The following is a 27,969-nucleotide window of genomic DNA, read 5'->3' as shown; positions in this document are numbered from 1 at the left end:
TGGGGTCTAGGCTATGATTGGCTGTGTGTGGGCCCCGCCCTTACCCTTTTCCCCCCTTCTCCCTCCCCCCTCCCTCCGAAAGGGGGTGTGGAGGGAGCCGGGATCAGCCAGGGGCCAGCATGAGCCAGAGGGAGGGAAGTCTGGGTAAGGGGCAAAGGGATCGACCCTGGGTCCCCCAGGGCAGAATGAGTAAGAAGGGTTGGAAGGTGGGGGGTTCAGGTCTCCACCACCATTCCCCTCCGGCCCGGGAGAGGAGCGGCCTGGGCGGGGGGGGGGGGGGGGGGGGCAGGCTCCGGTGTCAGGTAACGAGCGGGTGAGTTGGGCAGCAGGGCAGGCTTGAAGGCTTAAGGGAAGCCTGGGGCTGCAGTTTCATGGGGAGCGAGTGGGTTGGGTAAAAGGGCAGGCTTGACGGTCTAGAGCAAGCCCGGGGCTGGGGCTGCAGGTTCAGGGGCTCGGACGCAGGGTTAGATCCCCGGTGGTACTCCCGGAGGGAGGGCCGACAGGACGTTGGTTTCAGAGCACTGGGAAAGAATCAGAACTAGCGGGGCTGGAAGGTGTCCAGTTAGAGAAGGTTGTCTCAACCACAGGCCCTAGTGAGTGACAACTAGAGGAGAAGAGTCCTGGTCGGAATCAGCGGTGGGAGACGCGGCACCGGCCGGGGGGGGGGGGGGGGGGGAGGGGAGCGGGGGGGGGGGGAGAGGAAGCGAGGGCGGAGCGGGTGTTGCGAGGCAAAGACTACATTCCCCAGTTTGTACTGGGCGCCCGCGCTATGCATCTCGGGAAATGTAGTCTTCGGCCTGGGGAATCCACCTTTTGGCTTCTGCCTAGTTTCTCTCATAGAGAGGGAATGGGGCAACAGTTTTCCTGTCTGTAAAATGAGCTTTAAAGGAACATTCCAATCTGAGGTTGTGTGCTTCAGCGATGCTGAATCTCACCAGCAGTCACAGAAGTATAGACATATGTGCCTTATCTTTAAAGTATCCCTGGTAAAAGCAGATACACAGAGGTAAAAACTGCATTGAGGAGGCAGTATTTGAATTTGGCTTTAATAGAATTTCACAAGTGATTTGGTGATAGGAAACACATTTCAGGTAGGTCTAGTGCCTCATTTTCCCCCAGTTAGATTGGGACAGATTCTGCCTGGCTTGAATGCCAGAGAATCCAGAACACAGTCTCTGGATTAAGAAGGGGAAGAGCCAGCCTGGGAGAGGTGGTCAAGGAGCAGAGTGTGGGCTCCCTGCCCTCATTCCTCCATCCTTTTCCACCAGAAGAACCCAAGGCTGAGTCCTCAATCTCACTGCTTCCCCACTTGGAGGCCAAGATCCGGCAGACACACAGCCTTGCCCGCCTCCTCACCAAATACGCTGAGCAGCTGCTCCAGGAATATGTGAGTGGAAATGTGGGTGGGAGGTGCCAAAGGCCTGGGAATGTGCAAGTACAGATCAGAGGTCTCTATCAGCTGCTTTCTCAACCTCTTTCCCAGCTTAGAAATTAAGGCTCCTGAGAGGGATAGTGACTTGTTCCTGGCCACACAGAAAATTGGAGGAGGACCCCTGTCAGTGATCCAAATGCTATTCTGCCTGTGCTTGGAGGCTCCTTTCTAGGTGCTGGAAATCAGAGGCAGCCAGAGAAAGCAAAGAGAACCCTGATGTGGGAGTCAGGAGTCCTAGATTCTAGGCTCACTGTGATCTTGTCACCTCAACTTCATAGGCTATAAAAGGAGGCAGTTGAGCCGGGCACCAGTGGCTCACGCCTGTGTCCTACCTACTCAGGAGGCTGAGATCTGAAAATCAGGGTTCAAAGCCATCCTGGGCAGGAAAAGTCCATAAGAGTCTTCATCTCCAATAACTAACAGAAAAAAGAAAAAACAGAAGTGGTATTGTGACTTAAGTGGTAGAGCTTTCGCCTTGAGCTGAAGAGGTCAAGGACAGTGCCCAGCCCGAGTTCAAGCCCCACAACTGACAAAAAAAGAAAAGGAGGTAGTTGAACAAGGTGAACTGTGAACTCTTCTACCTGGGACATTCAGAGAGGCTAAGAAGGAGTTTCAAACTGGGGAAAAAACTATTGCACAAAGGGATTTTATGGAGGCAAGGGATCTGCCAATATCTATGATTAAGCTGAGGATACTTTGGTGTCCAAATTACTATGGAGTAGTGGAGGGAGGTAGTCTTGAATCAGACAGTTTAAGCCTTCAAACTTATGAGTTGGGGTAGAAACAGTAACATTTTAAAATAACTGCTGGGTGCAAATGGCTCATGCCTGTAACCCTTGCTACTCAGGAGACTGGGAGTTGGGGATCTCAGTTTGAAGCCAGCGTGGGTAGGAAACTCCATGTGACTCTTATTTCCAATTAACCACCACAAAGCCCTACGTGGAGCTGTGGCTCAAGTGGTAGAGTGCTATCCTTAAGCAAAAAAGCTTAAGCCCTGAGTTCAAGCCCAGGACTGGCACCAAAATAAAGAACCAAATAAAATATTTATTTATATATTATATCACATATATGACATAATATATGTCATGTGATTATGCTGTATAATATATAATAATATAATAATTATAATAGATAATAGAGTACTACAACCAGCTTTGCTCAAATAACAGATCTGCCACATCCTAGATGGATTATCTAGGCAAGTCACTGACTTTAGACCAATTTTCTGATTTACAAAATCACCATCATTATCACAATATTATTGGGAGACTGTTTATGTTTATTTTTTGTTTTTGATGTTTTTGGGTAGTACTGGGGTTGGAACTCAAGGCCATGACAGGTATTCATTGAATCCTTGCCCAGTGCAGGTACAGGTTGGGGAGGATGAGGAGGGAGTGAAATAGGACTGAGTCCCCACATTGACTTCTATGATTTCTAAGACCCGCTGGCAGGACATTCTTTTTTTTTGGGGGGGGGGTGTCCAATTGTGGAGCCTGAACTCTGGGCCTGGGTGCTGCCCCTCAGCTCAAGGCTAGTGCCACAGCGCCACTTCCGGCTTTTTTCTTTATGTAGTGCTGAGGAATCGAACCCAGGGCCTCTTGCATTCAAGGCAAGCACTCTACCACTGAGCCACCTTCCCAGCCCTATGGCAGGACATTCTTGTACAGGTGTCAAAGAGTGAAGTTCAAGCTGGGCTCTGGCTCCATTGACTCCTGCCTATAATGTTAACTACTTAGCAAGCTGATCTAAGGATCCTGGGTTTGAAACCAGCCTTGGCAGACAAATACTTTGAAACTCTTACCTTTTGCTGGTTACCGGTTTAACCAGCAAAAAGGATCATTTAAGTGATAGAATGCCAGCCTTACGGGCACAGGGGGGTGCGGGAAGCCCAGTAAGAGCTCCATGCCTTCACTCATGTGCGCGTGCACATGTACGCATGCACACACACACACACACACACACACATACACACACACACACAAAGTGTGAAGCTCAGAGAAATGATTTTAGGAAATGGAGGAAAGGGCACAGCCAGAAACTTTTTTTTTTTTTTGTCAGTTGTAGGGCTTGAACTTGGGGCCTGGGCACTGTCCCTGAGCCTCTTTGTGCTCAAGGCTAGTGCTCTACCACTTGGGCCACAGCTCTACCTCTGACTTTTGAGTGGTTAATTGGGGATGAGTCTCATGGGGACTTTCCTGCCCAACCTGGCTTTGAACTGCAATCCTCAGATCTCAGCCTCTTGAGTAACTAGGATTATAGGCATGAACCACCGGTAGTCAGCAGGAACTGTTTTAAACAGGATTTGAACTTAGGTTTGTCCTTCTTAGTGGTCACCACCTGCGTTAAACTCTTTGTGTGTTCATCTCTACTTTATGAGTTGATACTGTTATTAGCTCCATATTAGGGATGAGGAAGCACAGGCAATGATTCTTGAAAGAAAGCCTATGTTCATGTGATTTTTGTTGTTGTTGTTTTTTGTCAGTCCTGGGGCTTGAACTCAGGGCCTGGGCACTATCCCTGAGCTTCTTTTGCTCAAGGCTAGCACTCTACCTCTTGAGCCACACAGCACCATTTCTAGCCTTTCCTGTTTATGTGGTGCTGAGGAATTGAACCCAGGGCCTTCATGCATGCTAGGCAAGCACTCTACCACTAAGACATCTTCCCAATTCTCAGTGGGTTTCATCTCAAACACAGTAGCCCTGTTCAGAGACACCATTTGTAAGATGAAGCATTTCAGGCCTTAGGAAAGGAGGGTACCAGCCTCCACAGAACCCCTGTCTCTGGAACCCACCCCCCCACCCCCCGCTGACCCGCTGCCCTGTCTCTGCAGGTGCAGCACCAGGGAGAGCCCTTCGGGCTGCCAGGCTTCTCCCCGCCCCGGCTGCCGGTGGCAGGCCTGAGCGCCCCGGCACCAGGCCACGCGGGGCTGCCGGTGCCCGAGCGGCTGCGGCTGGACGCCGCGGCGCTGGCCGCGCTGCCCGTGCTGCTGGATGGCGTGCGCCGCCGCCAGGCCGAACTGAACCCGCGCGCGCCGCGCCTGTTGCGGCGCTTGGAAGAAGCGGCGCGCCAGGCCCGGGCCCTGGGAGCCGCCGTGGAGACCGTGCTGGCCGCGCTGGGCGCTTCGGCCCATGGTTCCCAGGGTTCCCCGACCGAGGCGGCCACCGCAGCCGCCCCCGCCCCCGCCCCCGGGGGGTTCTCGGCCAAAGTGCTGGGGCTCCACGTGTGTGGCCTGTACGGCGAGTGGGTGAGCCGCACCGAGGGTGACCTGGGCCAGCTGGTGTCCGGGGCTCCTGCCTGACGGCAGACACCAGAGCAGTTGGCTTTGTGCCTTCCTCATCTCTAGATTCTTGTCTTCTCGGAGAACGCGCCTGTCCCATCTTTTTCAGCTTTCTCTCCTTTTTTTTTTTTGTTTTTGTTTTGTTTTTTTGTTGGGTCCTTTATTACCGGGTCTCTTGGGGGGGAATCTCCCTGTCTCTCCTTTTCCTCATCTACCATGTGGATAAGGTATCCATCTCAATCTCCTCTCCTGGAGGTGGTTGATGTTGATGCTTGGTCTCTGTTTCTGATCATCTTTGTCCTTCTCTGGATGAGAAAGTGTCTGCTAGTCCTGTAGTGAGACAGCTTCTCCATCCCAAACTTCAGCCCACCTTCCTCAGGGTCATCCTCCTGCTGTGCTGATCCACACCCCCCCCATATACACACACCCCTTAAGGCACCTGTCCTCCTCCCTGGATGTCCTGCTTTCTGTCCCCCGTGCCCAGTCCCTACACTCCTATCCAGGTCTGTGTAAGAAAAGGTGACACCTTGAACAAGTTTTATTTGAGAATAAATATTTTCTTTGTAAATAAAACATTTAAAAATAAACTGAAAATTAACTGTTGCTAAACATGAAGATACAACTTTTTTTGGGAGGGGGAAGGGGGGTGGTATCAGTCATAGGACTTGATTGGAGGCCTGAGTACTGTTCCTGAGCTTTTTTGCTCAAAGCTAGTACTCTTTATCACTTTAAGGCAGTTCCACATCTGGTTTTCAGGTGGTTAATTGGAACTAATCTCCGGTTGGAACTGGCTTCAAACTGTGATCCTCAGATCTGTCTCCTGTGTACAGACAAAAGCCACCAGTGCCTGGCTAGATACAATTTTGAGAATCGGATCTTTGGGATACAGGCAGGTCCTCCACACACATCCAAAAGGCCCAATATAAATAGATGTACTGACAGGTGTTGGAGGTTCATGCCTATAAGTCTACCTACCCAAGATGAGATCTGAGGTTCACTACTGGAAGCCAGCCCAGGCAGGTAAATCTGCAGCCACAGGTAAAAAAGCCAAGTGAAAATGTGAGGCCCTAAATTCAAGCCACAGTAAGACCCCCACACCCCACACCCCAAAAAAAAAGATACGGCCAGGAACTGGCCTGTAATCTTAGCTATTCAGGTGACTGATATTTGAGGCTCCCTGTTCAAAGGACAGACAAATTTGAGAAACTCATCTCCAATTAAACAGAAAAAGCGAAGTGGAGGTGTGGTTCAGGTGGTAGTGTCAGCCTCCAGCAAAAAAGTGTGAGGCTCTGAGTTCAAGTCCCTGTACTAGCACAAAAATGAGATTCATGAAAGATCTAGGCCAGAGGAACCATCTGTTTGCCCAGAACAAGAAGGAGATGTGTCTTGAGAAGGAAATAGCTGGGTGCCAGTGGTTCGTGCCTGTAATGCTAACTACTCAGGAGGCTGAGAATCTGAGGATAGCCGTTCAAAGCCAGCTCAAGCGGGAAAGTCTGTGAGACTCTTAGCTCCAATAAAACACTCAAAAAAACTGGAAGTGGTGCTGTGGTTCCTGTGGTAAAGCACTAGCCTTGAGCTGAAGAGCCGAGGGACAATGCCCAGGCCCAGAGGTCAAGCCCCATGACTGACAAAAATTAAATTTATAAAAGAAGGAAACAGATGCAGATGAGTCCCAGTGGCTGCAGCTGAGAATTACGCTTCCACTGATCAAGAAATGAAGCTCCTCCAGACAGAAAAAGGGAGAGCAGACACAGAACAGAGGTAGACTATGGAAGGAACTGAACTCCAGCAAGAAGCAGGGAGGTCTATCTGCTCAGAAAGACAGTATCTTCACATAGGAATTGAGGTAGATAAGAGGTCAATCCCTGGAGTTCCCCCAAATTATAGGAAAGGGAAGGTCTCGGAGAGCCCAAGACCAGGGGGCTGCTCCTAAACAGAAAGTAGGAAAATAGATAACCACTGAATGGATAACCCACAAAAGGGATAAGTAGGGCCGGTCTAAATCTGGAAGGGAGGACCTGAGCAGGAAGGGCCAAGCAATAAGGAATATTGAATGAGTTTCCAGGAAATATTCCCAAAGACAAGGCACACAGCCCTGTTTATAAATAAGATGCAGCTCCATCCCCTCCACCCCCCCCCCCACACTTTTTGTCCCAGAAGCAAGGCAGATAAGTCCATTGTGAAAGAAGTGTTGTAGCTTTCCACAGCAACTCCTAACCCTTTATGCTGGGTATTTGGCTTTGAGCAGAGCCAAGTCTCTCACAGCTCTGTCTGTCCAGTGGCCATATTCCCGAGTCACTACATAGCCTCGACATTTCCTCTCAAACGCAGAGGCCCCAAAGGGAACAACCCCCAGAGTATCTTCTTCAGGGGGGATAGGCAGTCCCAGGGCAGCCATGATGGCAGCCATGTTACCCAACAGGCCTTGAGCCCTGAGTCTTGCAGCTCCAAGCTGGGCCAACAGGATAGGGCTGCCAGGATTCAGGTCATTCTGGTCATCTCCCACAAGCTGGAGGTGCTGAGTCAAGGCCAGGAAGGCTCCCTGGGCTCGGTTCAGGCGCTCCCCATCCTCCAGAGCATGCCAAGTCTTGAAGGAGACTGCAGCAGGTGGTAGGCTGCTCAACTGGAGCTCAGGGGCCGAGAAACCGGGGTCACTGAAGGGGCTGCCCTGGTACTGCAGCTAGGTGAAGGACAGAGACAGAAGTCAGGGGTGCTGGGGCTCTGAGATAGACATTTCAGAGGAGGAGTCCCTATTCAGCACCCTTCAGGAGTTGGGGTGTCCTGACCCAGAGGAAGGGCCCTGTTGGGATATAGTTTATATCAACTGTACAACATGGAATCCCAAAATTTCCTAACTCATACATGGTAGTATCATTATAAAGCTGATCGGTAATCATGGTTTTTTGTTTGTTTGTTTTTTTGTTTTTTGTCGGTCGTGGGGCTTGAACTCTGGGCCTGGGCGCTGCCCCTCAGCTCTTCAGCTCAAGGCGAGCGCTCTACCACTTGAGCTACAGCGCCACTTCCGGTTTTCTGGTGGTTTATTGGAGATAGGAGTCTCACGGTCTCTCCTGCCTGGGCTGGCTTTGAACCGCGATCCTCAGATCTCAGCCTCCTGAGTAGCTAGGATTACAGGCGTGAGCCACCAGCGCCCGGCGGGTAATCATGTTTTTGACCCACAACAAGAGTGTGAAAATCCCCTGCTCATTAACTAATGAGTAAATATATATATATATAAACCCTGTGATTTTATTTATTTATTTTTTTGGGAGTCCGGTCGTGGGGCTTGAACTCTGGGCCTGGGTGCTGTCCCTCAGCTCTTCAGCTCAAGGCTAGCGCTCTACCACTTGAGCCACAGCGCCACTTCCGGCTTTTTTTTTTCTTTTTGCTTATGTGGTGCTGAGGAATCGAACCCAGGGCCTCGAGCATGCAAGACAAGCGCTCTACCACTGAGCCACCTTCCCAGCCCTGATTTTATTTTTATGTTTTCAACCCAAGTATATTATTAACAGATTGATCTTTTTTTAAATTTTCTTTCTTTCTTTTTTTTTTTTTCCAGGTGTGGGGCTTGAACTCTGGTCCTGGGCACTGTCCCTCAACTCTTCATCTCAAGGCTAGCACTCTATCACTTGAGCCAAGGTGCTACTTCCACTTTTCTAGTGTTTTTTATTGGTGATAAGAATCTCACAGACTTTCCTGCCCAGGCTGGCTTTGAACCATGATCCTCTGATCTCAGCCTCCTGAGTAGCTAGGATTACAGGTGTGAGCCACCAGCGCCCAGCTAGATTGATCTTTTTGATTTCTAGTATTCTTTTGTTTGTATTGCTAATTTTATTCATGAACAAATAATTTTTAATGATTTAAATTTAGTCAAGAGCCTTCTTTTTTCTTTTCTTTCTTTTTTTTTTTTTTTCAGTACTGGGGTTTGGAGTTTCCCACTTATTTATTTTTTTGGTCAGTCCTGAGGCCTGAACTATGGGCCTGGGTGCTGTTCCTCAGCTCTTCAGCTCAAGGCAAGTGCTCTGACACTTGAGCCACAGCGCCACTTCCAGCTTTTTCTGCTTATGTGGTGCTGAGGAATCAAATCCAGGGCCTCATGTATGCAAGGCAAGCGCTCTACCACTGAGCCACCTTCCTAGCCCCATCAAGAGCCTTCTCTAACAAAATTTTTCCTCCACAAATGAAGACTCACTCTTAAATATACACTTATAGATCTTATAATTGGTAGATCAGTTTGTCTTGTTTGCTTGTTTTTAATATTACTGTTTTAGCTGGGTGCTGGTGGCTCACACCTATAATCCTAGCTTTGAGTTTGAGACCTGAAGATTAAGATTTAAAGCCAGCCTGGGGGAATGGGAAGGTAGCTCAGCAGTAGAGTGCTTGCCTCCCATGCATGAGGCCCTAGGTTCGATTCCTCAGCACCACATGAACAGAAAAGGCCAGAAGTGGCACTGTAGCTTAAGTGGTAAAGCACTAGCCTTGAGCTGAAGAGCCCAGGGACAGTGCCCAGGCCTAGAGTTCAAATCCTGTGACTGACAAAAAAAAAAAAAAAAAGCCAGCCTGGGCAGGAAATCCATGAGACTCTTATCTCTAACAAACCACCAGAAAACCAGAAGTAGAGCTGTGGCTCAATGTGATAGAGCACTAGTCCTTAGCAAAAGAAGGGACAGTGCCCAGGCCCTGAGTTCAAGCCCTATAACCACCAACAACAACAAAATTTAAAATGACAGGAGTCTTACAGTAAACTGAGCCTCAAGATGTCCAAGGTTACTCAGGGAACAGAGGTAGATATAGGACTAGAATCAGATTGTATAACTACTTGTTAGCCTAGAGAATAGAAAAGGAAAAAGTTGTGAACTCTAGGGTCCCAGGGCCAAGCAAATGTGTAATTTGCAAGAGATGCAGGGTTAAGGTAGAAGATAGAGTTGTAGCCAGTAGTATTCCAGTGTTTGTTTCAGACATTCATATTTAAAATGGAAATAAGCATCACACAACCCAGATTCAGCCCAAAGACAAGGACTGCCAGCTTCACTCCTGTACAGTGGGGTGGGGGTGACAACCAGAAGCTGTGGTCTGGAGTTTCACAGACTTAGTGTGAGATGCTGGCATTATCAACTTTGTTCCCTCAGACAAACTGAGTTTGTGTCCTCATCTGTAATTCTGATTCTAATTCCACTTCTCAGAACTTTTAAGAGTCCTAGGGGGCAAAGAAGGTGGCTCAGTAGTAGAGTGCTTGCCTTGCATGCATGAAGCCCTGGGTTCGATTCCTCAGTACCACATAAGCAGAAAAAGCCCCAAGTGGCGCTGTGGCTCAAGTGGTAGAGTGCTAGCCTTGAGCTGAAGAGCTGTGGGACAGAGCCCAGGCCCAGCGTTCAGGCCCCGTGACTGCCAAAAAAAAAAAAAGTCCATTGTCAGGAGCCAGTGACTCACACCTGTAATCCTAGAGACTCAGGAGGCTGAGATCAGAGGACTGAGGCTCAAATCCAGCTCTGAGAGAGAAGTCTGTGAGACTTTCTTTTTGCCAATCCTGGGGCTTGAACATAGGACCAGGGCTCTGTCTATGAGCTTCTTTTGCTCAAGGCTAGCACTCTACCACTGAGCCAACTTCCCAGCCCCTCTGTGAGACTCTTATCTCCAATAAACCACCAGAAAGCTGGAAGTAGAGTTGTGGCTGTAGTAGAGCACTAGCCTTGAGCAAGGAAGTCAAGGACAGCACCCAGAGCCCAAGTTAAAGCCCCGGGCCTGGAACAACAACAAAAAGTCTGTAAGGCTGGGAATGTGGCTTAGTAGAAGAGTGCTTGCCTAGCATGCATAAAGCCTTGGGTTCGATTCCTCAGTACCACATACACAGAAAAAGCCAGAAGTGCTGCTGTGGCTCAAGTGGTAGAGTGCTAGCCTTGAGCAAAAGAAGCTCATGGACAGTGCCCAGGCCTCCAGTTCAAGCCCCAGGACTGGCAAAAAAAAAAAAATCTTTAAGCCCATAAGAATAGAGTGCCCACTATGACTTATGGCTTATATGGGCACATGATATGAAATGGCTGTGGAAATCACTATGACCGTATGCCAAAGCCCTTCTTTAGAATTAACAGATCAGCAAAGACATAATCACCATCCCATTTTACATATGTGGAAGCTGGGACCGTGGGAGAAGGGATGCCTTGTCCAAGATCACCCAGCCAACAATAACATCTGAGTTAGTGTGTCTCTAGTTTATAGAGCCTCAGTTCCCATGGGACTACAAGAATCTCTTGGCTTGCTCTACTTCCCCTTCCCAGGGTCCTCCTCCCCTGGTCCCTGTTTCTACTCAGTGTCACTCACATAGGTCTGAAGCAGTGTTGATGTGTTCTTCTGCATGTAGAGGGCCAGGCTATAGGCTTGACTGATGGGCTCCGCTGGGGAGATGGGGGCTGCTGGATTGAGTGGTGGCAACAGCAGGCCCAGGAAACAGATGGGGGCTGGCAGAAGAAATCAGAGATCAGTACCCTGTTCCTGCCTGCCAACTCATTCATTCATCTAACAACACCTTCAATAGGTATAGCCTACCTGGTCTCACAGATCATGCCTATAATCCTGGCTACTGAGGAAGCAGAAGCAGGAGGATCTTGGGTTCAAGTTCAGTCTGGGTTATATAGCAAAATTCTATCTCAAAGACAAAACATAAACAAAAAGACTAGGGGTGTAGCACAAATGGTAAAATATTTGACTAGCATGACAAGGCCCTGGGTTCAGTCTCTAGTACTAGAAGGGAAAAATGACAGACTTTATCTTTATATCCAAATCAAGGTACAATCACTTGGTAGATAATTTCCAGTTGAGAACTCCTTTTGACCTGCCCTTGAACTCCAGACTCTTGACAGTTTCACTCAGATATTAGTAAGCATCTTAAATTCAAAATACCTAATATTCTACTCCTGAATTTCCCCTCCTCCAGAATTCTTGTAGTTGCTTATTCGCTCTTTCTTTCTTTCTTTCTTTTTCTTTCTTTCTTTCTTTCTTTCTTTCTTTCTTTCTTTCTTTCTTTCTTTCTTTCTTTCTTTCTTTCTTTCTTTCTTTCTTTCTCTCTCTCTCTCTCTCTCTCTCTCTTTCTTTCTTTTTCTTTCTTTTTTCCTTCCTTCCCTCTCTCCTCTCTCTCTCTCTCTTTCTTTCTTCCTTTTATTTTTTGTCAGTCATGGAGCTTGAACTCAGGGCCTGGGCACTGTCCATGAGCTTCTTTTATTCAAAGCTAGCACTCTACCACTTGGGCCACAGTGCCACTTCTGGCTTTTTCTGTCTACGTGGTACTGAGGACTCGAACCCATGGCTTCATGCATGCTAGGCAAGCAACTATACCACTGAGCCACCTTCCCAGCCCTCTATTTTCTTTTTTTCAAATATGGAAGGGCTGGGAAGGTGGCTCAGTGGTAGAGTGCTTGCCTTGCATGCATGAGGCCCTGGGTTTGATTCCTCAGCACCACAAAAGCAGGAAAAAAACCAGATGTGGCGCTGTGGCTCAAGTGGTAGAGCGCTAGCCTTGAGCTGAAGAGCTGAGGGACAGCGCCCAGGCCCAGAGTTCAGGCCCACGACTGGACCCCCCCCCAAAAAAAAAAAAAAAAAACCAAAATAAAAATAAAATATGGAACACTTACTCCCAGCTACTTAGGAGATGGAGACCTTGGGGATTACAGTTTGAGGCAGCCTGGACAAAAAGTGAGGACCCCCCCCCCCCATCTCAATAGAACAATGTGGACATAGTGGTGCATGCTTGTTACCCTAGCCACTTCGAAGGCAGAAGTAGGATGATCACAGTCCAATGCTAGAGAGCAAAAACCCTTGTTGGGAATGTGGCTTAGTGGTAGAGTGCTTGCCTAGCATGCATGAAGCCCTAGGTTAAATTCCTCAAAACCACATAAACAGAAAAAGCCAGAAGTGGCACTATGGCTCAAGTGGTAGAATGTGAGCCTTGAGAAAAAGAAGCTCAAGAATAGTTCCCAGGCCCTGAGTTCAAGTCCCAGGACTGGCAAAAAAAAAACCCAAAAAAACAAAAACAAAAAAAACCTTGAAACCCTATCTGAAAAATAATTAAAAAGGGTAGGAGGAATGGTTCAAGTTGTAGAAAGGTTTCTTAGCAAGCACATGTCTTGAATTGAAACTCTAGTTACATTAAAAAAAAAAACCCAAAAACAAGAAGAGTTGGGAATGTGCCTTAGTGTTATATAGTGCTTGCCTAGCATGCATGAAGCTCTCGGTTCAATTCCTCAGTACCACATAAACAGAAAAAGCCAGAAGTGGCATTGCGGCTGAAGTGGTAGAGTGCTAGCCTTTAGCAAAAGTTCAGGGACAGTGCCCAGGCCCTGAGTTCAAGCTCCAGGACTAGCAAAAAGGAGGAAGAGGAGGAGGAGGAGGACGCGGAAGAGGAGGAGGAGGAAGAAAGCTGGGCGCCAGTGGCTCATGCCTGTAATCCTAGCTACTCAGGAGGCTGAGATCTGAGGATCATGGTTCACAGCCAGTCCAGGCAGGAAAGTCCGTGAGACTCTTATCTCCAATAAACCACTAGAAAACCGAAAGTAGCATTGTGGCTCAAGCCTTGAGCTGAAGAGTGCAGGGACAGCGTCCAAGCCCAGAGTTCAAGTCCCACGACCAACCAAAAACAAAAAAACAAAAAAACAAAACAAAACTGGAAGTGAGCAGGGTGCCTGTGGCTTGCACCTGTAATCCTAGCTACTGAGGCTGAGATCTGAGGATCTGGGTTCAAAGCCAGCCCAGGCAGGAAAGTCCATGAGATGCTTAACTCCAGTTAACCACCAGAAAAGTGGAAGTGGGAAGTGGCGCTATAGCTCAAGTGGTAGAGTGCTCACCTGAGCTGAAGAGCTGAGGGGCAGCGCCCAGGCCCAGAGTTCAAGCCCCACGACCAACCAAAAAAAAAAAAAATTCAGGGCTGGGAAGGTGGCTCAGTGGTAGAGTGCTTGCCTTGCATGCATGAGGCTCTGGGTTCGATTCCTCAGCACCACATAAGCAAAAAGAAAAAAAGCCAGAAGTGGCTCTGTGGCTCAAGTGGTAGAGCGCTAGCCTTGAGCTGAAGAGCTGAGGGACAGCACCCAGGCCCAGAGTTCAGGCCCCACGACCAGACCCCAAAAAAACCCCCAAAAAGTGGAAGTGGTGCTGTGGCTCAAAGTGGTAGAGTGGTAGCCTTGAGCACAAAAAGCTTAGGGACAGCACCCTGACTCTTGAGTTCAAACTCCAGTACTACTAAAAAAAAATGTTTTCATTGAAAATAATGAACTGGAAGAGAGCAAGGGAAGAGGTAACATTGTCAAAAAAGAAGTGTACTCATTACCTATCATATGTAACTACCCCCTCTGCATATCACTTTTAAATAACAAAAAATTTAAAATAACATATATAGAAAAATGCATGTCATAAGCTTAATTAGTTCCACAAAGTGAATATATCCTCCCAACCAGCATTCAGATCAAGAAACACTTGCACTGCACTTGCTTTTTACATTAAAATTGAAGTAATACCAAGAGGATTAACATGTCTTTGTACTAGATGACATACACTTTTATAAAGGGTTCCGTATTTCTCTCCCTTTCTTTCTCTCCCCTTCTTTCTTTCTTTCTTTCTCCTTCCTTCCTTCCTCCCATCCTTCCTTCCTTCCTTTTTTTTTTTTTTGGTCAGTCGTGGGGCTTGAACTCTGGGCTTGGGCGCTGTCCCTGCCTTCTTCAGCTCAAGGCTAGTGCTCTACCGCTTGAGCCACAGCACCACTTCCGGTTTTCTGGTGGTTTATTGGAGATAAAGAGTTTCACAGACTTTCCTGCCTAGACTGGCTTTGAACCGTTATCCTCAGATCTCAGCCTCCTGTGTAGCTAGGATTACAGACGTGAACCACCGGTGCCCAGCTCCTTCCTTTTTTAATGCCAGTCTTGGGGATGACAGGGGACTTGAATTTGGGGCATGCACTTCCCTGGACTTTTTGCTCAAGGCTACTACTATACCACTTGAGCCACAGCAACACTTCTGGCTGTGAAGCTTTTCTTTTTTGGGGGGGGAGTCTGGGGGGGTACTGAGGATTGAACCTAGGACCGTTGCACTTGCTAGGCAAGTACTTTATCACTGAGCTACATCCCAGCCCTACTTCTGGCTTTTTTAGTAGTTTATTGGAGTTAAGAGTCTCACAGACTTTCCTGCCCGGGCTGGCTTTGAATAATGATCCCCAGATCTTGGTCTCCTGAGCAGCTAGGATTACAAGAGGTGAGCCACTAGTATCTAGCTAAGCTCAGTTTTTGCTCGTTTTTTTGCTCACAGATGCTACTCTACCACTTAAGCCATACCTCCAGACCCAGCTGTTTGCTGGTTAATTGGAGATAAATGTCTCTTGGATTTGTCTACTAAGCTAGCTTCAAACCTTGATCCTCAGAACTCAGCCTCTGAATAGCTAGAATTGCAGGTGAGTCAGTAGCACCTGGCTTTTTATTGGTTGAACTGGGGTCTCATGAACTTTTTGCCCCAGCTGGTCTCTTGATCTTCACCTCCTCCCCTTGTTTTTTTTTTTTTTTGGTCTAGTCGTGGAGCCTGAATTCTGGGCCTGGGTGCTGTCCCTCAGCTCTTTAGCTCAAGGCTAGAGCTCTACCACTTGAGCCATAGTGCCACTTCTGGCTTTTTTCTTTTTGCTTATGAGGTGCTGAGGAATTGAACCCAGGGCCTCAGGCAAGGCAAGTGCTCTACCACTGAGCCACCTTCCCAGCCCCCTCCCCTTGTTTTGTTTGTTTTGTTTTGTCAGTCATGGAGCTTGAATTCAGAGCCTGGTACTGTTCCTGAGCTTTTTGCTCTCAAGATTAGCACTCTACCACTTTGAACCACACCACCACTTCTGGTTTTCCAGTGGTTAATTGGAGATAAGAGTTTCATGGGGATTTTCCTGCCCCAGCTTACTTCAAACCTCGATCCTCTGTTCTCAGCCTCCTGGGTAGCTAGGATTACAGGCATGAGTCACCAGTGTCCAGCTCTTCATCCCCTTAATGGCTAGGATTGTAGGCATGAGCGATCATTATAATCTTTCTGAGGGTTTTGTATTGGTAGGCTCAACATCCACATATTCAACCAGTTGCAGATAGAAAGTTGCATCTGTATTGAATATGCATAACCCTTCCTGTCATTATTCTCTAAACAATACATTGCCCACTAGATATTACCTTGCATTAGGTATTACAAGTCATCTAGAGATGATAAAGTAAATAGAAGGATGTAACATTCTCTATAAGGAGCTTGAGCATCCTTAGATTTTGGGATCCTAGTGGGAGGTCTTAGAACCAGTCCCCTGTGGAAACCAAGGATATATTTCTAAATAATAGGCAGTCAATAGATATTTGCTCAATGAGCGATGGAGGAAACCTTCGATATGTGAAGAGCTGCAGACACCATCAGGTTCAAAGTTTGCTAAGGCGTGCGAGTCATGAGTACCAGCAACGAGGGAGGCAGCCGGCAGCAGGGCTTTCTCCTCTGCTGGCCTCTGAGCCCTGGAGTCCCATCCCCTCACTCACCCAGCGGAAAGCTCATGCTCTCTCCTTGGCTCCTTCCTCTGCAATCTCTGTATCCTTCCAGGTACCTGTCCTTTCCCTCAGGTGTCTGAAGTGGCTTTATACCTGGGGCTAAGCCCTGGAGCCGCCCAGGAGGGAAGGTAGGAGTTACACCTTGGGGAAGGAGGGCGGGCAGGCAGTGGACAGGGTCCTGGCAAAGAATGAGGCAGAGCCAGCCAGGTGACAAGGGAGGGAGAGGTGGGAGCAACCCAGGCCAAGTGGAAGCCCCCAAGGTAGAAAATAAGGAAAGGGACACCAATGTGACCATCTAGACCCCTACAGTCCCCAAACTTGACCTTAAACTCTGGTGGCTGGGAGGGAGGGTGCAAGGGCGGGGAGGAGATTATGGGGGACAAAGGGGCCGCCCTGCTCCCTGCTGCTCCGCACGTCCTGGTCCTGGGATCCAGTTTCTCCCCAGGAGGCGGCCCTCTGCTCCGCCCATGGGGACCCAGGCACGGGGCTCTGGCTCCCAAGGAGTTTGGAAAAGGGTCAGGGAAGCGTGATGTGGGAACACCACCACCCATAACCAGGTGCACCCTTGGATGCAGGGATATATACACGTCCACACACCTGCTGGCACATGGGCACACGGCAGGCCGATACATATGCGTCCATGAAGGTCATTCATTCAAGTAAGCATGAATCCTACTGTGTGTTCATACTGTTTCTAGGAGCTGAGACAGCATGGGACAAGACAAGACAAAATCCCTGCTCTTGCCAAGCTGGTACTAGTAAGCATGTTTCCACGTGTGTCATATTAGGCCAGACCTACACATACCCCAAGTATACATGTGTACCAGAAGCACATGGATATGTGAACACACACTGTACACTTGGAGGCCCAGCCAGGGGTAACAACTGCATGAAACAGATAGACACACCTCATCCACACATGTGTGTGCCACAATATACATGCAGCTGGGACATAGGAAACCTGGACTTGGCCATGTCTCAGCTTCTGATAGACTGGCAGATCCTCTGCCTGAGCACAAATAAGGAACACACACACACACACACACACACACACACACACACACACACCAGCAAAGCCTGTGGCAGAGCAACAGGATGGAGAGAGAGGCAGGTTCTGGTACTTCCCAGATCTTCATCAACCTCTCCACAATGGGCTGACAGTCTTTTCAACCTGAGAGTCTGATCATGCTGAGAACCCTACTATCGCCCTCTAGGGGCATAAGAATACATGCATCTTACCTTGCTTGGCTGAGGGTGACAAGGAAGGAGACATGCCCCACATTCACCCAACAGATACAATGTGTGTGGCACTAGGTGAATGGAAAGGCACAAAGCTCCTCCTAAGAAACCCACAGTCCAGTGTTGAAGGCCAACAGTGACCATATGAACTTATAAAATGCATGGTTTCAGCCGATGGCTCATGCCTGTAATCCTAGTTACTCAGAAGGCTGAGATCTGAGGATCACAGTTCAAAGCCAGTGCAGGCAGGAAAGTCTGTGAGACTCTTATCACCAATTAACTACCAGAAAACTGGAAGTGGCACTGTGGCTTGAGCTGAAGAGCTGAGGGACAGTGGCAGGCCCAGAGTTTAAGCCCCATGACCCCCCAAAAACATGGCATGGTGGCATAAACCTGGAATCCCAGACCTTGAGAGGCTGAGGCAGGAAGATTGTGAGTTCCAGGCCAGCCAGGATACATAGCAAGACCCTGTCTCAAAAAGTAAAAAATAAAATAACTCTTTCGCAAAATGACAAGGATCTAAGAAAAAGCCAAAAGGAGTCAGTTAATGTGTTATCCTAGATGTGGTCTGTGTAGATGGGAGGGGTATAGCTAGCTAAGGAATTCAAGGCCTGGAAGAAGATAGCTACTAACCTGGAGCCACACAGCAAAATCAGGACAGATCCTAGGTCCTAGGCCCTGTCCTCCACTCAGGCCTGGAGTTGGGGTGTCAGATCTGAACTGTGAGCTAAAGGAGGGAGGAGATTGCCAATACTGAAGATTCTGAATTTGAGGGGGCTACTAAACGCCATCTTCTTAACTAGGGGCTGCCAAGCTGACAGGTAAGGCCTGTGTGGGGCAGGTGGTGACGTCAGAGGATTAGAGAAGGCCCATTGAGTAGGAGCACTGAGGCGTGGGCCCTACCATGGCAGTGGAGGAGGAGGAGGAGAGCAGGGAAGGAGGGGACAGATACTCAATCTGATCTATTCATAGGTGCGGGGGGGGGGGGTTGCACTAGGCCTCACCAAGATGGTAGGTCAACCCCCACCCACTGCCTGCCTCGGGGGTCTTCAGTTTATCCCACTGGACTTTCAGGAGCCCCTTCACGGTTAAGGGAATCAGCCTCCATCCAAAGCCTGTCTGTTTGATCTGTCTGCCCAAGGTGACTTGTCTTGGCTGAGAAGAGAAGCTCTTCCTGTCCTGCCCTTCCAGTCCACCTGCCTCTCTTTCTTCTTGTCTCACTAGAAGCTGATACACTGAGGATCCCAACAATTTAAGAGTCAGCAGGTTTGGGCTTAAGTCCTACCTTTGTACATCTCTCGCTTGGGCAGGTTACTTAACTTCTCTGTTTAATTATCTGCAAACAAGGATAGTGACTCTTACTATAGGCCCTTGTTGATGCTACCCACCAAAAGCCTGGGCTCTTGCTATGAGGCCCTCCTTTGGGATTTGGGCTACAGTACTGATGTCCTCACCAGTGCTACTGAGCTCATACTTGTCTCTGCCACACATGTGCTCCCAAGAGATCTGATGCCCATCTACTCCTAGAACCCTCATACATAACCCTAACATTATCCAGAAACCACATAATCAGGCTCATTCAGAAAAGATAAAAATAAGATACAGGGCTGGGGGACAGAAATAGTTCAGGTGCTTGCCTCGCATCCACAATGCTTTGGGTTTAATCCCCAGTGCTACAAAGCAAACACATATGCTGAGCTAGATCCTTACTCTACCCTCAACATTAACCCCAAATAGATCTCTACCCCTGGTTATATACCTTTCCTAAGGCTAGATCAGGCTTGGCAGAGTTCAGAAACAAGCAAGACCACTGAGTGAGAAACTGGTGATTTGTAGGATGATGAGATAGGGAAGAGCAAGGTTGCCCTTCTATCCTACACCTTTCCTTCACTTCCTGGTGATCTCATGATAAAATCGTAATTTCAAAGCCTTTAGCAGTCCTTGGAAAAGCCTTTAGTCTTTGCTTTAGTTTTTCTCATCCTCTCCTTCTGCCATACAGGCTACTCATTTCCTGCCCTTTGCTCTCCTCCTCCTCCTCCACCTGATACCCTACATCCACATGGATGGGTCCTTCTTCTGAGCTCTCCCTGTCTTCTGTGCTGCTAGTTAATATGGGGAGTTCCTAGACCTCTACACCTGCTTCTATTTACTGACCACCCTGCATTATATATGGAAGGCCAGCATTCTGTCATCTCTACATGGCCAGCACCAGGTTCAGTGAGTATGTTAGACTTTTTGTGGCTGTGATAAATACTTGAGAGAAAAACAATATTAAGGGCTGGGAAGGTGGCTCAGTAGTAGAGTGCTTGCCTTGCATGCATGAGGCCTTGGGTTCTATTCCTCAGCACTACATAAGCAGAAAAAGCCAGAAGTGGCACTGTTGTTTAAGTGGTAGAGCACTAGCCTTGAGCTGAAGAGCTGAGGGACAGCGCCCAGGCACAGAGTTCAAGCCCCATGACCAATCAAAAAACAAAAAACAAAATAAAACTAACAGCTTCAGAGATTTTAGTTCTTGATTTTGTGGCTCCACTGCTTTTAGGCTGATGATAAGGCAGAAGATGATGGTGGTGGAAATCTACTCACCTCGTGATGGCTAAGAAGCAGAGAGGAGTAACAGATAACACCTTCAATGTCATGCCCTCCGAGACCCCCTTACTCTAAGTAAAGCCCCACCAAACACAGTTCCACCACCTTCTAATAGTCAGTTCAAAATTTGAACCCATCAATGGATTAATCCATTATCTCAGAGTCCTCATGATCTAATCATCACTCGAAATGCCTCACAAATGCACCCAGAAGTAGACTTTACTAACCTCCTCACTGTCTCTTCATTCAATTAAGCTGAACGATTACGACACGTGTGGATGGAAGGAGGGGGAGAACATAACAATCCCAAATGGTGGCTCAAACAAGACACATTTAGAGATATATCCAATTAAGAGTACCTAGCCTTGAGGAACGCCCATGCCAGAGCTTCATCCAAATGGAGTGGCAGACCAAAGAGGTCGCTAATGTGGAGCATGGAACAGAGTCCTAACACAGCAATTATCAGGATGAGGACTCAGCCCCTCAGCCCGTTCCATCAATTCCATGGGCCTCTATAGCACCTTTCTAGAGCCTAGGTGAATGAGACTGAAGCTGTCTGGGAATGTGGCTTAGTGGTAGAGTGCTTGCCTAGCATGCATGAAGCTCTGGGTTCAATTCCTCAGTACCACATACACAGAAAAATCCGGAAGTGGTGCTGTGGCTCAAGTGATAGAGTGCTAACTTTGACTGACAAAAAAAAAAAAAGCAGCATTTTTCAGTGGGAGGAAAAGGGGACCAAAATACAAAATAGAAATGGAGTCAGGACTTAAGTGGTAAAATGCTTGCCTAGAAGGGAGAGGCCTTGGATTCAATCCTTAGTACTTTGAGAGAAAAAAATGCAAAGCAAAATTCAAAACAACTGTATTTGTATAGACTCTTGAGCAAACTTTTCTTCGTTGTGATTCACTAAACAATATCATGACTATTTACATAGCATTTTTATTGGATTAGGTATTACAATAATCCAGAGATGATTTAAAGTCTATGGAACACATACTTAGGCTAAATGCAAATATTACCTTATGTTATGGCTCAAGAGGTAAAGTGTTAGCTTTAAGCAAAAGGAGCTCAGGGACAGCGCCCAGGCCCAGTTCAAGCTCCAGGACTGACACAAACAACAACAAACACATACACCCACAAAAAGCTACCACAGTTTTTGTTTTGGTTTGTTTTTTTTTGTTGGTCGTGGGGCCTGAACTCTGGGTACTGTCCCTCAGCTCTTCAGCTCAAGGCTAGCACTCTACCACTTGAGCCACAGCCCCATTTCCAGTTTTTTTGCTTATGTGGTGCTGAGGACTCGAACCCAGGGCCTCATGCATGCAAGATGAGCACTCTACCACTGAGCCACCTTCCCAGCCCCCCCCCCCCCCAAAAGCTACCACTTTATATAAAGGATATGAGCAACTTCACACAGGTTGCTCTTTTTATTTTGCCAGTCTTGGGGCTTGAACTCAGGGCCTGAACATTGTCTCTGAGCCTCTCTGTGCTCAAGGCTAGCACTCTACCACGTGAGCCAGCACCACTTCTGGCGTTTTTCTCCTTATGTGGTACTGAGGAATCGAACCCAGGGCTTCATGCATGCTTAGGCAATTACTCTACCACTAAGCCACATTCCCAGCCCCACACAGATTGCTCTTGATGGGGTTTCTGGAATTAATCCTGTGACTACCAAGACAAAACTCTTATGTAGTACCTGTGTGTGCTACACAACATGAAATAAATGTAGGTCGGATTGCATATGAGAATCTATTGCTGTCTCTGAATTGTAGCTATTGCTGTCTCTGAATTGTAGCAATACAGTATGTTAATGAAAACTGGGACCACCAGCTGAAATATAAAAATTCTAAAGCTGGGGCTGGAAGGTGGCCCAGTGGTAGAGCGCTTGCCTTGCATGCATGAGGCCCTCCCTGGGTTCGATTCCTTAGCACCACATAAGCAGAAAACCGCCTGAAGTAGTGCTGTGGCTCAAGTGGTAGAGTGCTAGCCTTGAGCTGAAGAGCTGGGGAACAGCGCCCAGGCCCAGAGTTCAGGCCACATGATCGATCCCCCACCAAAAAAAAAAAAAAATTCTAAAGCTGTTGCATATTGATTGTGAGTGTTTGAATATGGACTACAGAAATTGTATAGCTCAGTAGTAGATGCTTAAGACCCCGTGATTGATCCCTAGCATAAAAAGAATGTTTAAAAATATAGAAAAACATACATTTCAGTTGGGAAAAGGTTAGTATAATTATGAAAAACCAAAAAAGAAAGGAAGCCAGGTGCCAGTGGCTCACATCTGTATTCCTAGCTACTCAGGAGGCTGAGATCTGAGGATCACGGTTCAAAGCCAGTGCATGCAGGAAAGTCCCTGAGACTCTTTGTTTTTTTTTTTTTTTTGGATCCGGTCGTGGGGCCTGAACTCTGGGCCTGGGCACTGTCCCTCAGCTCTTCAGCTCAAGGCTAGCGCTCTACCACTTGAGCCACAGTGCCACTTCCAGCTTTTTCCTTTTTGCTTATGTGGTGCTGAGGAATCGAACCCAGGGCCTCATGCATGCAAGGCAAGCGCTCTACCACTGAGCCACCTTCCCAGCCCCCTGAGACTCTTATCTACAATTAACCACCAGAAAACTGAAGTGGCACTGTGGCTTAAGTGGTAGAGTGCTTGTCTTGAGCTGAAGAACTTAGGGACAGCACCCAAGCCCAGAGTTCAAGCCCCAGGACTGACAAAACAAGAAAGGAAACAAGGAAGGGAGGGAAAGAGGAAGGAGAATAAAAAAGGGAGAGAGGGAATGAGTGAATCAGGCTTGAGAGGCAACTAGCCCTGAGAAGCAACTAACCCCTGACCTCTGATCCAAGGCAAGTAGGTTAGGTCATTCTAGTAGAGGAAAGAACTTTAGGCAACAGCAAATCCAAGGCCTCACAGGGACTTGGATCCTACCTAGGGCTGGAGTTAGGGGCTCATAACTACAGTTAGTTTATTTTCTATGAATTTTGACTCCTTTAGGTATTTCATATAGAGGTATCAGACACTATTTGTCCTTTTGCATTTGACTTTTTTCACTTAGCATACATATTCAGGGTTCATCTTTGTTGTAGCATGGGTCAGAATCATCTCCTCCTCCTCCTCCTCCTCCTCCTCTTCTTCTCCTTCTTCCTTTTGACTATTGAGAATAATGAAGCTGTAAACTTTGGTGAACAATTGTTTGGGTCTCTGTTTTCAATTCTTTTGGGTCTATGGGGCTGGGAAGGTGGCTCAGTGGTAGAGTGCTTGCCTTGCATGCATAAGGCCCTGGGTTTGATTCCTCAGCACCACATAAGCAGAAAAAGCTGGAAGTGGCCCTGTGGCTCAAGTGTAGAATACTAGCCTTGAGCTGAAGAGCTGAGGGACAGCGCCCAGGCCCAGAGTTCAGGCTCCACGACAGACCCCCCCCCCCAAAAAAAAAAAAATAGCAAAAACAACAACAAAAAAATTCTTTTGGGTCTACATCTAACAGTGATAATTACTATTTACAATAATTCTATGTTTAACTTTGTGGTGACCTGCTTTATTATCTTCCACAATTGTTGCACCATCCATCTTATATTCCCATCAGCAATGTACAAGGGGTCCAATTTCCCCACATTCTCTTTAACACTTGTTATTCCCCTCCATGGTGGTTTTTTGAGACAGGGTCTTGCTAGATGGCCCAGGCTGGCCTTTAACTCATGATCTTCCAGCCTGGGCCTCCCAGGCTGAAACCAGAGGATTATAGTTTGAAGTAGAGTCTGAACAAAAAAGTCCATGAGACGTCATTTCTAATTGGCCAGCAAAACGCCAGATTAAAGGTGTGGCTAAAATCATAAAGCACCAACCTTGAGCAAGAAAGTGGAATAAGAATGTAAGATGAGTGGAGACCCTGAGTTCAAGTACTGGTACTAGCACAAAAAGGGAATGTTTCCTTCACCCCACAGGGATTGGAACTCAGAGCCTTGTGCTTATTAGCCAATCACTCAATCATCTTTTTGCTTTTAGGTTACTTTCTAGTTGGGATTTTGCTTTTGCTTGGGGCAACTTCTGAACACAATCTTCTTACCTAAAGCCTCTCTCATAGCTGAAATGACAAAAATGTACTATCATGCCCAGCTTAATGGATGAGATGGGAGTATCAATAACTCTGCCTGGCATGACCTCAAACCTTGATCCTCCCCTTCTCTGTCTCCAAAGTAGCCTGGATTCTACGTGAAAGCCTCTGCTTCCTGCTTTAAAGAGGAAATTTTTATAATGCCCACAGCTCTAGCTCTAGGAATCCACTTCTAAGTTGATTGATATAAATTTTCTATGTGTGTGTGAGAGAGAAATAGAGAGAGAGAGACAAAGACAGAGAAAGGGACAGAGACAGTCCTGGGACTTGAATTCAGGGCTTTTTTGCTCAAGGGTAGTGCTCTACTAGTTGAGCCATAACTCCTCTTCCAGCTTTTTGGTGATTAATTGGAGATAAGTCCCTCAGACTTTTCTTGTTCAGGCTGGCTTTGAACCTCGTGCCTCAGATCTCAGCCTCCTGAGTAGTTAGAATTATGGGTGTTAGCCACCAGAGCCTGGCTTGTTTTGTTTTTAGAAATGTGTCCTACATTGCCCAAGCTGGTCTCAAACTCCAGGACCCCAAATCCTCTAGATTCCGCTTTCCAAGAACATGGATTACAGGAGTATACCACCATACTTTGGTTTGTAGGATTCTTTTTTTTTTTTTTGGTCGTGGTGCTTGAACTCTGGGCTTGGGTACTGTCCCTGTGCTCTTCAGCTCAAGGTGAGCGCTTTACCACTTGAGCCACAGGGCCACTTCCGGTTTTCTAGTGGTTTATTGGGTATAAGAGTCTCACCAAGTTTCCTGGGCTGGCTTTGAACTGTGCTCCTCAGATCTCAGCCTCCTGAGTAGCTAGGATTACAGATGTGAGCCACCAGCAACTGGCCTGTAGGATCCTTATAAGGATTAAATGAGATGTCTGAAAGCACTTGGAAACATGTGGAGTGGGCTGGAAATGCAGTTGAGTAGTAGATTAATTGTCCAGCATGCAAATTTAAGGCCCTAGGTTATCCCCATCAACCTCCAACCTAACCAGAACTTTGAGGCGACTCCTCAGAAACCTCCCAATTCAGCAGAAAAGAAAAAATAATAATCTCATTTGGGTTTGTGGAAGGCTCAGTGGCTACTGTGGCATTTAAATAGACTTGAAAGATAAGCCGCGGGTGGAAAAATGGGATTAGAGGTTAAGAAAGGTGGGAGGTTTTGGAGAACAGTTCTTGAAGAGGCCCTGAAGCAATCCTGCAGGCTAAAGTTAAAGCTATGTGGACCAAGAGGAGCCTAAATTGACAGCAGGACTCAGTTCTAGGAGACTCAGTGCAGCCCAAGGCCAGTTCCTGCACACTTGGGACTTCCTTTGCAGTGGCCTGCGTTAACTTCCCTGCCAGAAAAGCCACACCCACCAAATCTCCCAAACCCAGTAGAGAGAGAAGCTGTGGGGTAGACTTGGGGTCTTCAGTGAGTGATTTTCTTTTTTTCTCCAGGAGCAGGAGGAAAATTAAGAAGGCAGGTAAGATGGCACCGAGTGGGAAGCAGTTCATCTGTGTTGGCGGGAGGAGCTGAGGGAGGCTTCCAAGGCTGACTGGCAAGTAGGCAGGCCGAGGAGGCTGGGCAGCATGCGGCGCCTACAACTTCAGCGGGAGGAATATTCGCGGAGTGTAGGAGCTCTGTTAGATGGAGAATGGGCGCCCCCTGGGAGTAATGATCGGTAGTAGACGTTGAAGGATCCAGATGAAGATGGGCGGGAGGCGGCTCAAGATGGGGGTAGCCTACCCGGCAGTTTTCTTCTTACAGAAGCGAACTCTGTCCGGCATGAAGGATTCCTGGGCTTGTAGGACAGCTGGGCTAGAAAAAAACCCGAAAAAGGAACTACTACTCTCACGTTCCCCGTGCCACAGCAGGACACTTTGGTGAACAGTCTCCCAACTCCCACCTCGGCTTGGCTTCGAGGTGGGTATATATCATCATCCCCACTTTTCAGGTGAGAAAACCGAGGTCTGGTGATCTCCTAGGGCGCGGGGAGGGACTGTGTATGATTCCAGAGCCATTTCCCTGGGCCCTCACGTCTAGTAAGAGATTGCTTTCCAGAGGTTTAGGAGAACAAGCGTGGGGTGGGGGCTGGGGGGGAGGTATGTGAGGGACCACAGCGCGAGTGTACTTTCTGGCGAGTACCACGCCTCCCTCGTCTCTACAATACTGATGACGGTGGCTTTCCTCTAAGAACCTTCTCTTGAAATATGAAATCCTCATTCCCCTAGGGCGGCGGGCGTTCCACATTCCTAGATCGCCCATACGGTTCTCCCTCACCCGCACTGATTCCTCCACCCCCCCCCCCCCCCTACTGGTGACATCAATTCTCCTCCACTGGCGAGGGAAGGCTTGGGACTACATTTCCCTGCAGAGTACTCCGAAAGGGGTGGTCAGGGAAAAGGAAAAGAGACTTTCCGTTTCCGTCCGCCAGCAGCTTGGCGTGTCCGCAGTGATGCACACATTTATCCAGCCAACGTCCTTTCGGTAGCGCTCAGGATGGGACTACGTCTCCCAGTAGGCACTGATGCAGACGGCGTGAGCTCGGCTGCCATCTTGACCGTAGTCCTCTCCCCCATTTCTGCAGGGAATAACCTTAGCATCTGAACTACAAATCCCAGGTTGCTGTGCCCTTCCTCCGGCCGCCATCCTCGCCGTAGCCCTCCCGCCCCGCTCACTTCCATTGTCTCGACCGAAGAGAACCAAGGGGAGCCCGGGAAGACTGCAACTCCCGGCAGGCTTTGCGCAGGGGGTGCGGGATTTTGGTATTACCGGCGGGCGAGGTGCTCAAGGTGGCTGAATGGAGCGACCAGAAGAGGTTAGGTAGCCTGCCATCTTTATGGTAGTCTCTTTGTCCTCCTGGTTCCGCCATCCTAAAGAAACGATAGGAGCTAGAAAACTACTGTTCCCATCGCACCTCTAAGATCGCCTGCTGGTCAGGTGTACGCCTCCCCCTTCCGCCATCTTGCTTGTAGTCCTCGTTCCTTTTCACCTTTCCATTGTTCCTGACGCGTAGAAATGGCAGCGGGAAGGCAGCAGATGGACTGCGACTCCCGTCAGGTACCACACACGCGGAGGGTTGTGGACAGGAGGGCGTGTGAGTGCCTGGGAAGGAGGTCGGGTTGGGGTAGCAGGCCATCTTGTTTGTAGTCATCCCTCCCGCTCCTCTTCTATGTTCTTCAACGAGGAGCGTCGGTGCTGCTGGACTACAACTCCCGGGATGCTCGGCTCCCGGCGTGGCATACCTTCCGCCATCTTGTTTGTAGTGCCCGCTGGTCCCTGTGTCCTATTGTTCCCACGATAGCACCAGCGTTCGTAGGACTACAATTCCCGTCGTGCCCTGCACACTCTCGTCCTAGAAAGTGGAGGGTTGGGATAAGGAGGAGGTGGGGGCGGGGTTCCTCTGGGAGAAGGAGGGAGTAAAAAGGAGGAGGAGGAGGAGGGAAGGAAGAGGGAGGGAAGGGGAGGGGAGGGAAGGGGGAAGAGAGGAGGAAGGAGGAAGGAGCTGAGGAGGGATGAGAGAGGCGACCAGGGCCCCGGGCCGGAGCAACGCGGGGCCGGGGGACCAGGGGGGCTGAGATACCCCAGTTGCCCCCTCCCCCTTTCCCTGCTCCCCTCCAACCTTCCCTTCTACCCTCCAGCTTGAGGAGGGGGGTTTATTCAAATTTTATTTAAATCCCTCTCTCCCGAGGGTCGCGCGCTGGGGGGAGGGGGGAGGGCGGGGGCGCGCGCGAGCTGGGGGGGCGGGGCCGGAGAGGCTTCCTTCACCCCCCCCCCCTCCTTTCGCCCTGTAGCCGTAGGGCAGGGGGCCGCAGTCCAGGGGCGGGCCCAGGGGAGGGGGGC

At 48.6% G+C, this 27,969-nt stretch overlaps 2 protein-coding genes across 4 annotated transcripts; one reads left to right on the top strand and one right to left on the bottom strand.

The window, feature by feature from the left end:
* Nucleotides 1-81: 81 nt before the first annotated feature.
* Nucleotides 82-27,726, top strand: Ctf1 (cardiotrophin 1). 3 transcript variants are annotated; one of them, XM_042666785.1, is made up of 5 exons: nt 82-144; nt 1,269-1,387; nt 4,263-4,750; nt 26,437-26,443; nt 27,715-27,726. In XM_042666785.1, exons 1-3 carry the CDS (start codon nt 120-122, stop codon nt 4,728-4,730), a joined length of 612 nt encoding a protein of 203 aa, XP_042522719.1. In that variant the 5' UTR covers nt 82-119; the 3' UTR covers nt 4,731-4,750; nt 26,437-26,443; nt 27,715-27,726. The 3 variants fall into 3 exon arrangements, with proteins under 3 accessions (XP_042522719.1, XP_042522718.1, XP_042522720.1); XM_042666784.1 differs by lacking the exons at nt 26,437-26,443; nt 27,715-27,726 and having other exon boundaries at nt 4,263-5,324; XM_042666786.1 differs by lacking the exons at nt 26,437-26,443; nt 27,715-27,726 and having other exon boundaries at nt 104-144; nt 1,272-1,387; nt 4,263-5,324.
* Nucleotides 6,931-11,174, bottom strand: LOC122096276 (cardiotrophin-2; the record flags this gene model as incomplete). Its single annotated transcript, XM_042666787.1, has 2 exons — nt 6,931-7,389; nt 11,025-11,174. Coding segments are annotated over 2 exons (609 nt in total), but the record flags the coding sequence as incomplete, so codon positions are not given.
* Nucleotides 27,727-27,969: the final 243 nt, after the last annotated feature.

The sequence above is a fragment of the Dipodomys spectabilis genome, unplaced genomic scaffold (assembly GCF_019054845.1).
Source record: "Dipodomys spectabilis isolate Male_0828 unplaced genomic scaffold, ASM1905484v1 ptg000366l, whole genome shotgun sequence".
NCBI classification, from domain to species: domain Eukaryota; kingdom Metazoa; phylum Chordata; class Mammalia; order Rodentia; family Heteromyidae; genus Dipodomys; species Dipodomys spectabilis.
This window is presented reverse-complemented; position numbering and strand designations above follow the sequence as displayed.

Coding starts and splice junctions, on each gene's coding strand:
- Ctf1 (XM_042666785.1), top strand. CDS start 120: ATGAGCCAGAGGGAGGGAAGTCTGG. Junction 145..1,268: donor CCAGAGGGAGGGAAGTCTGG/GTAAGGGGCAAA, acceptor CTTTTCCACCAG/AAGAACCCAAGGCTGAGTCC. Junction 1,388..4,262: donor AGCAGCTGCTCCAGGAATAT/GTGAGTGGAAAT, acceptor CTGTCTCTGCAG/GTGCAGCACCAGGGAGAGCC.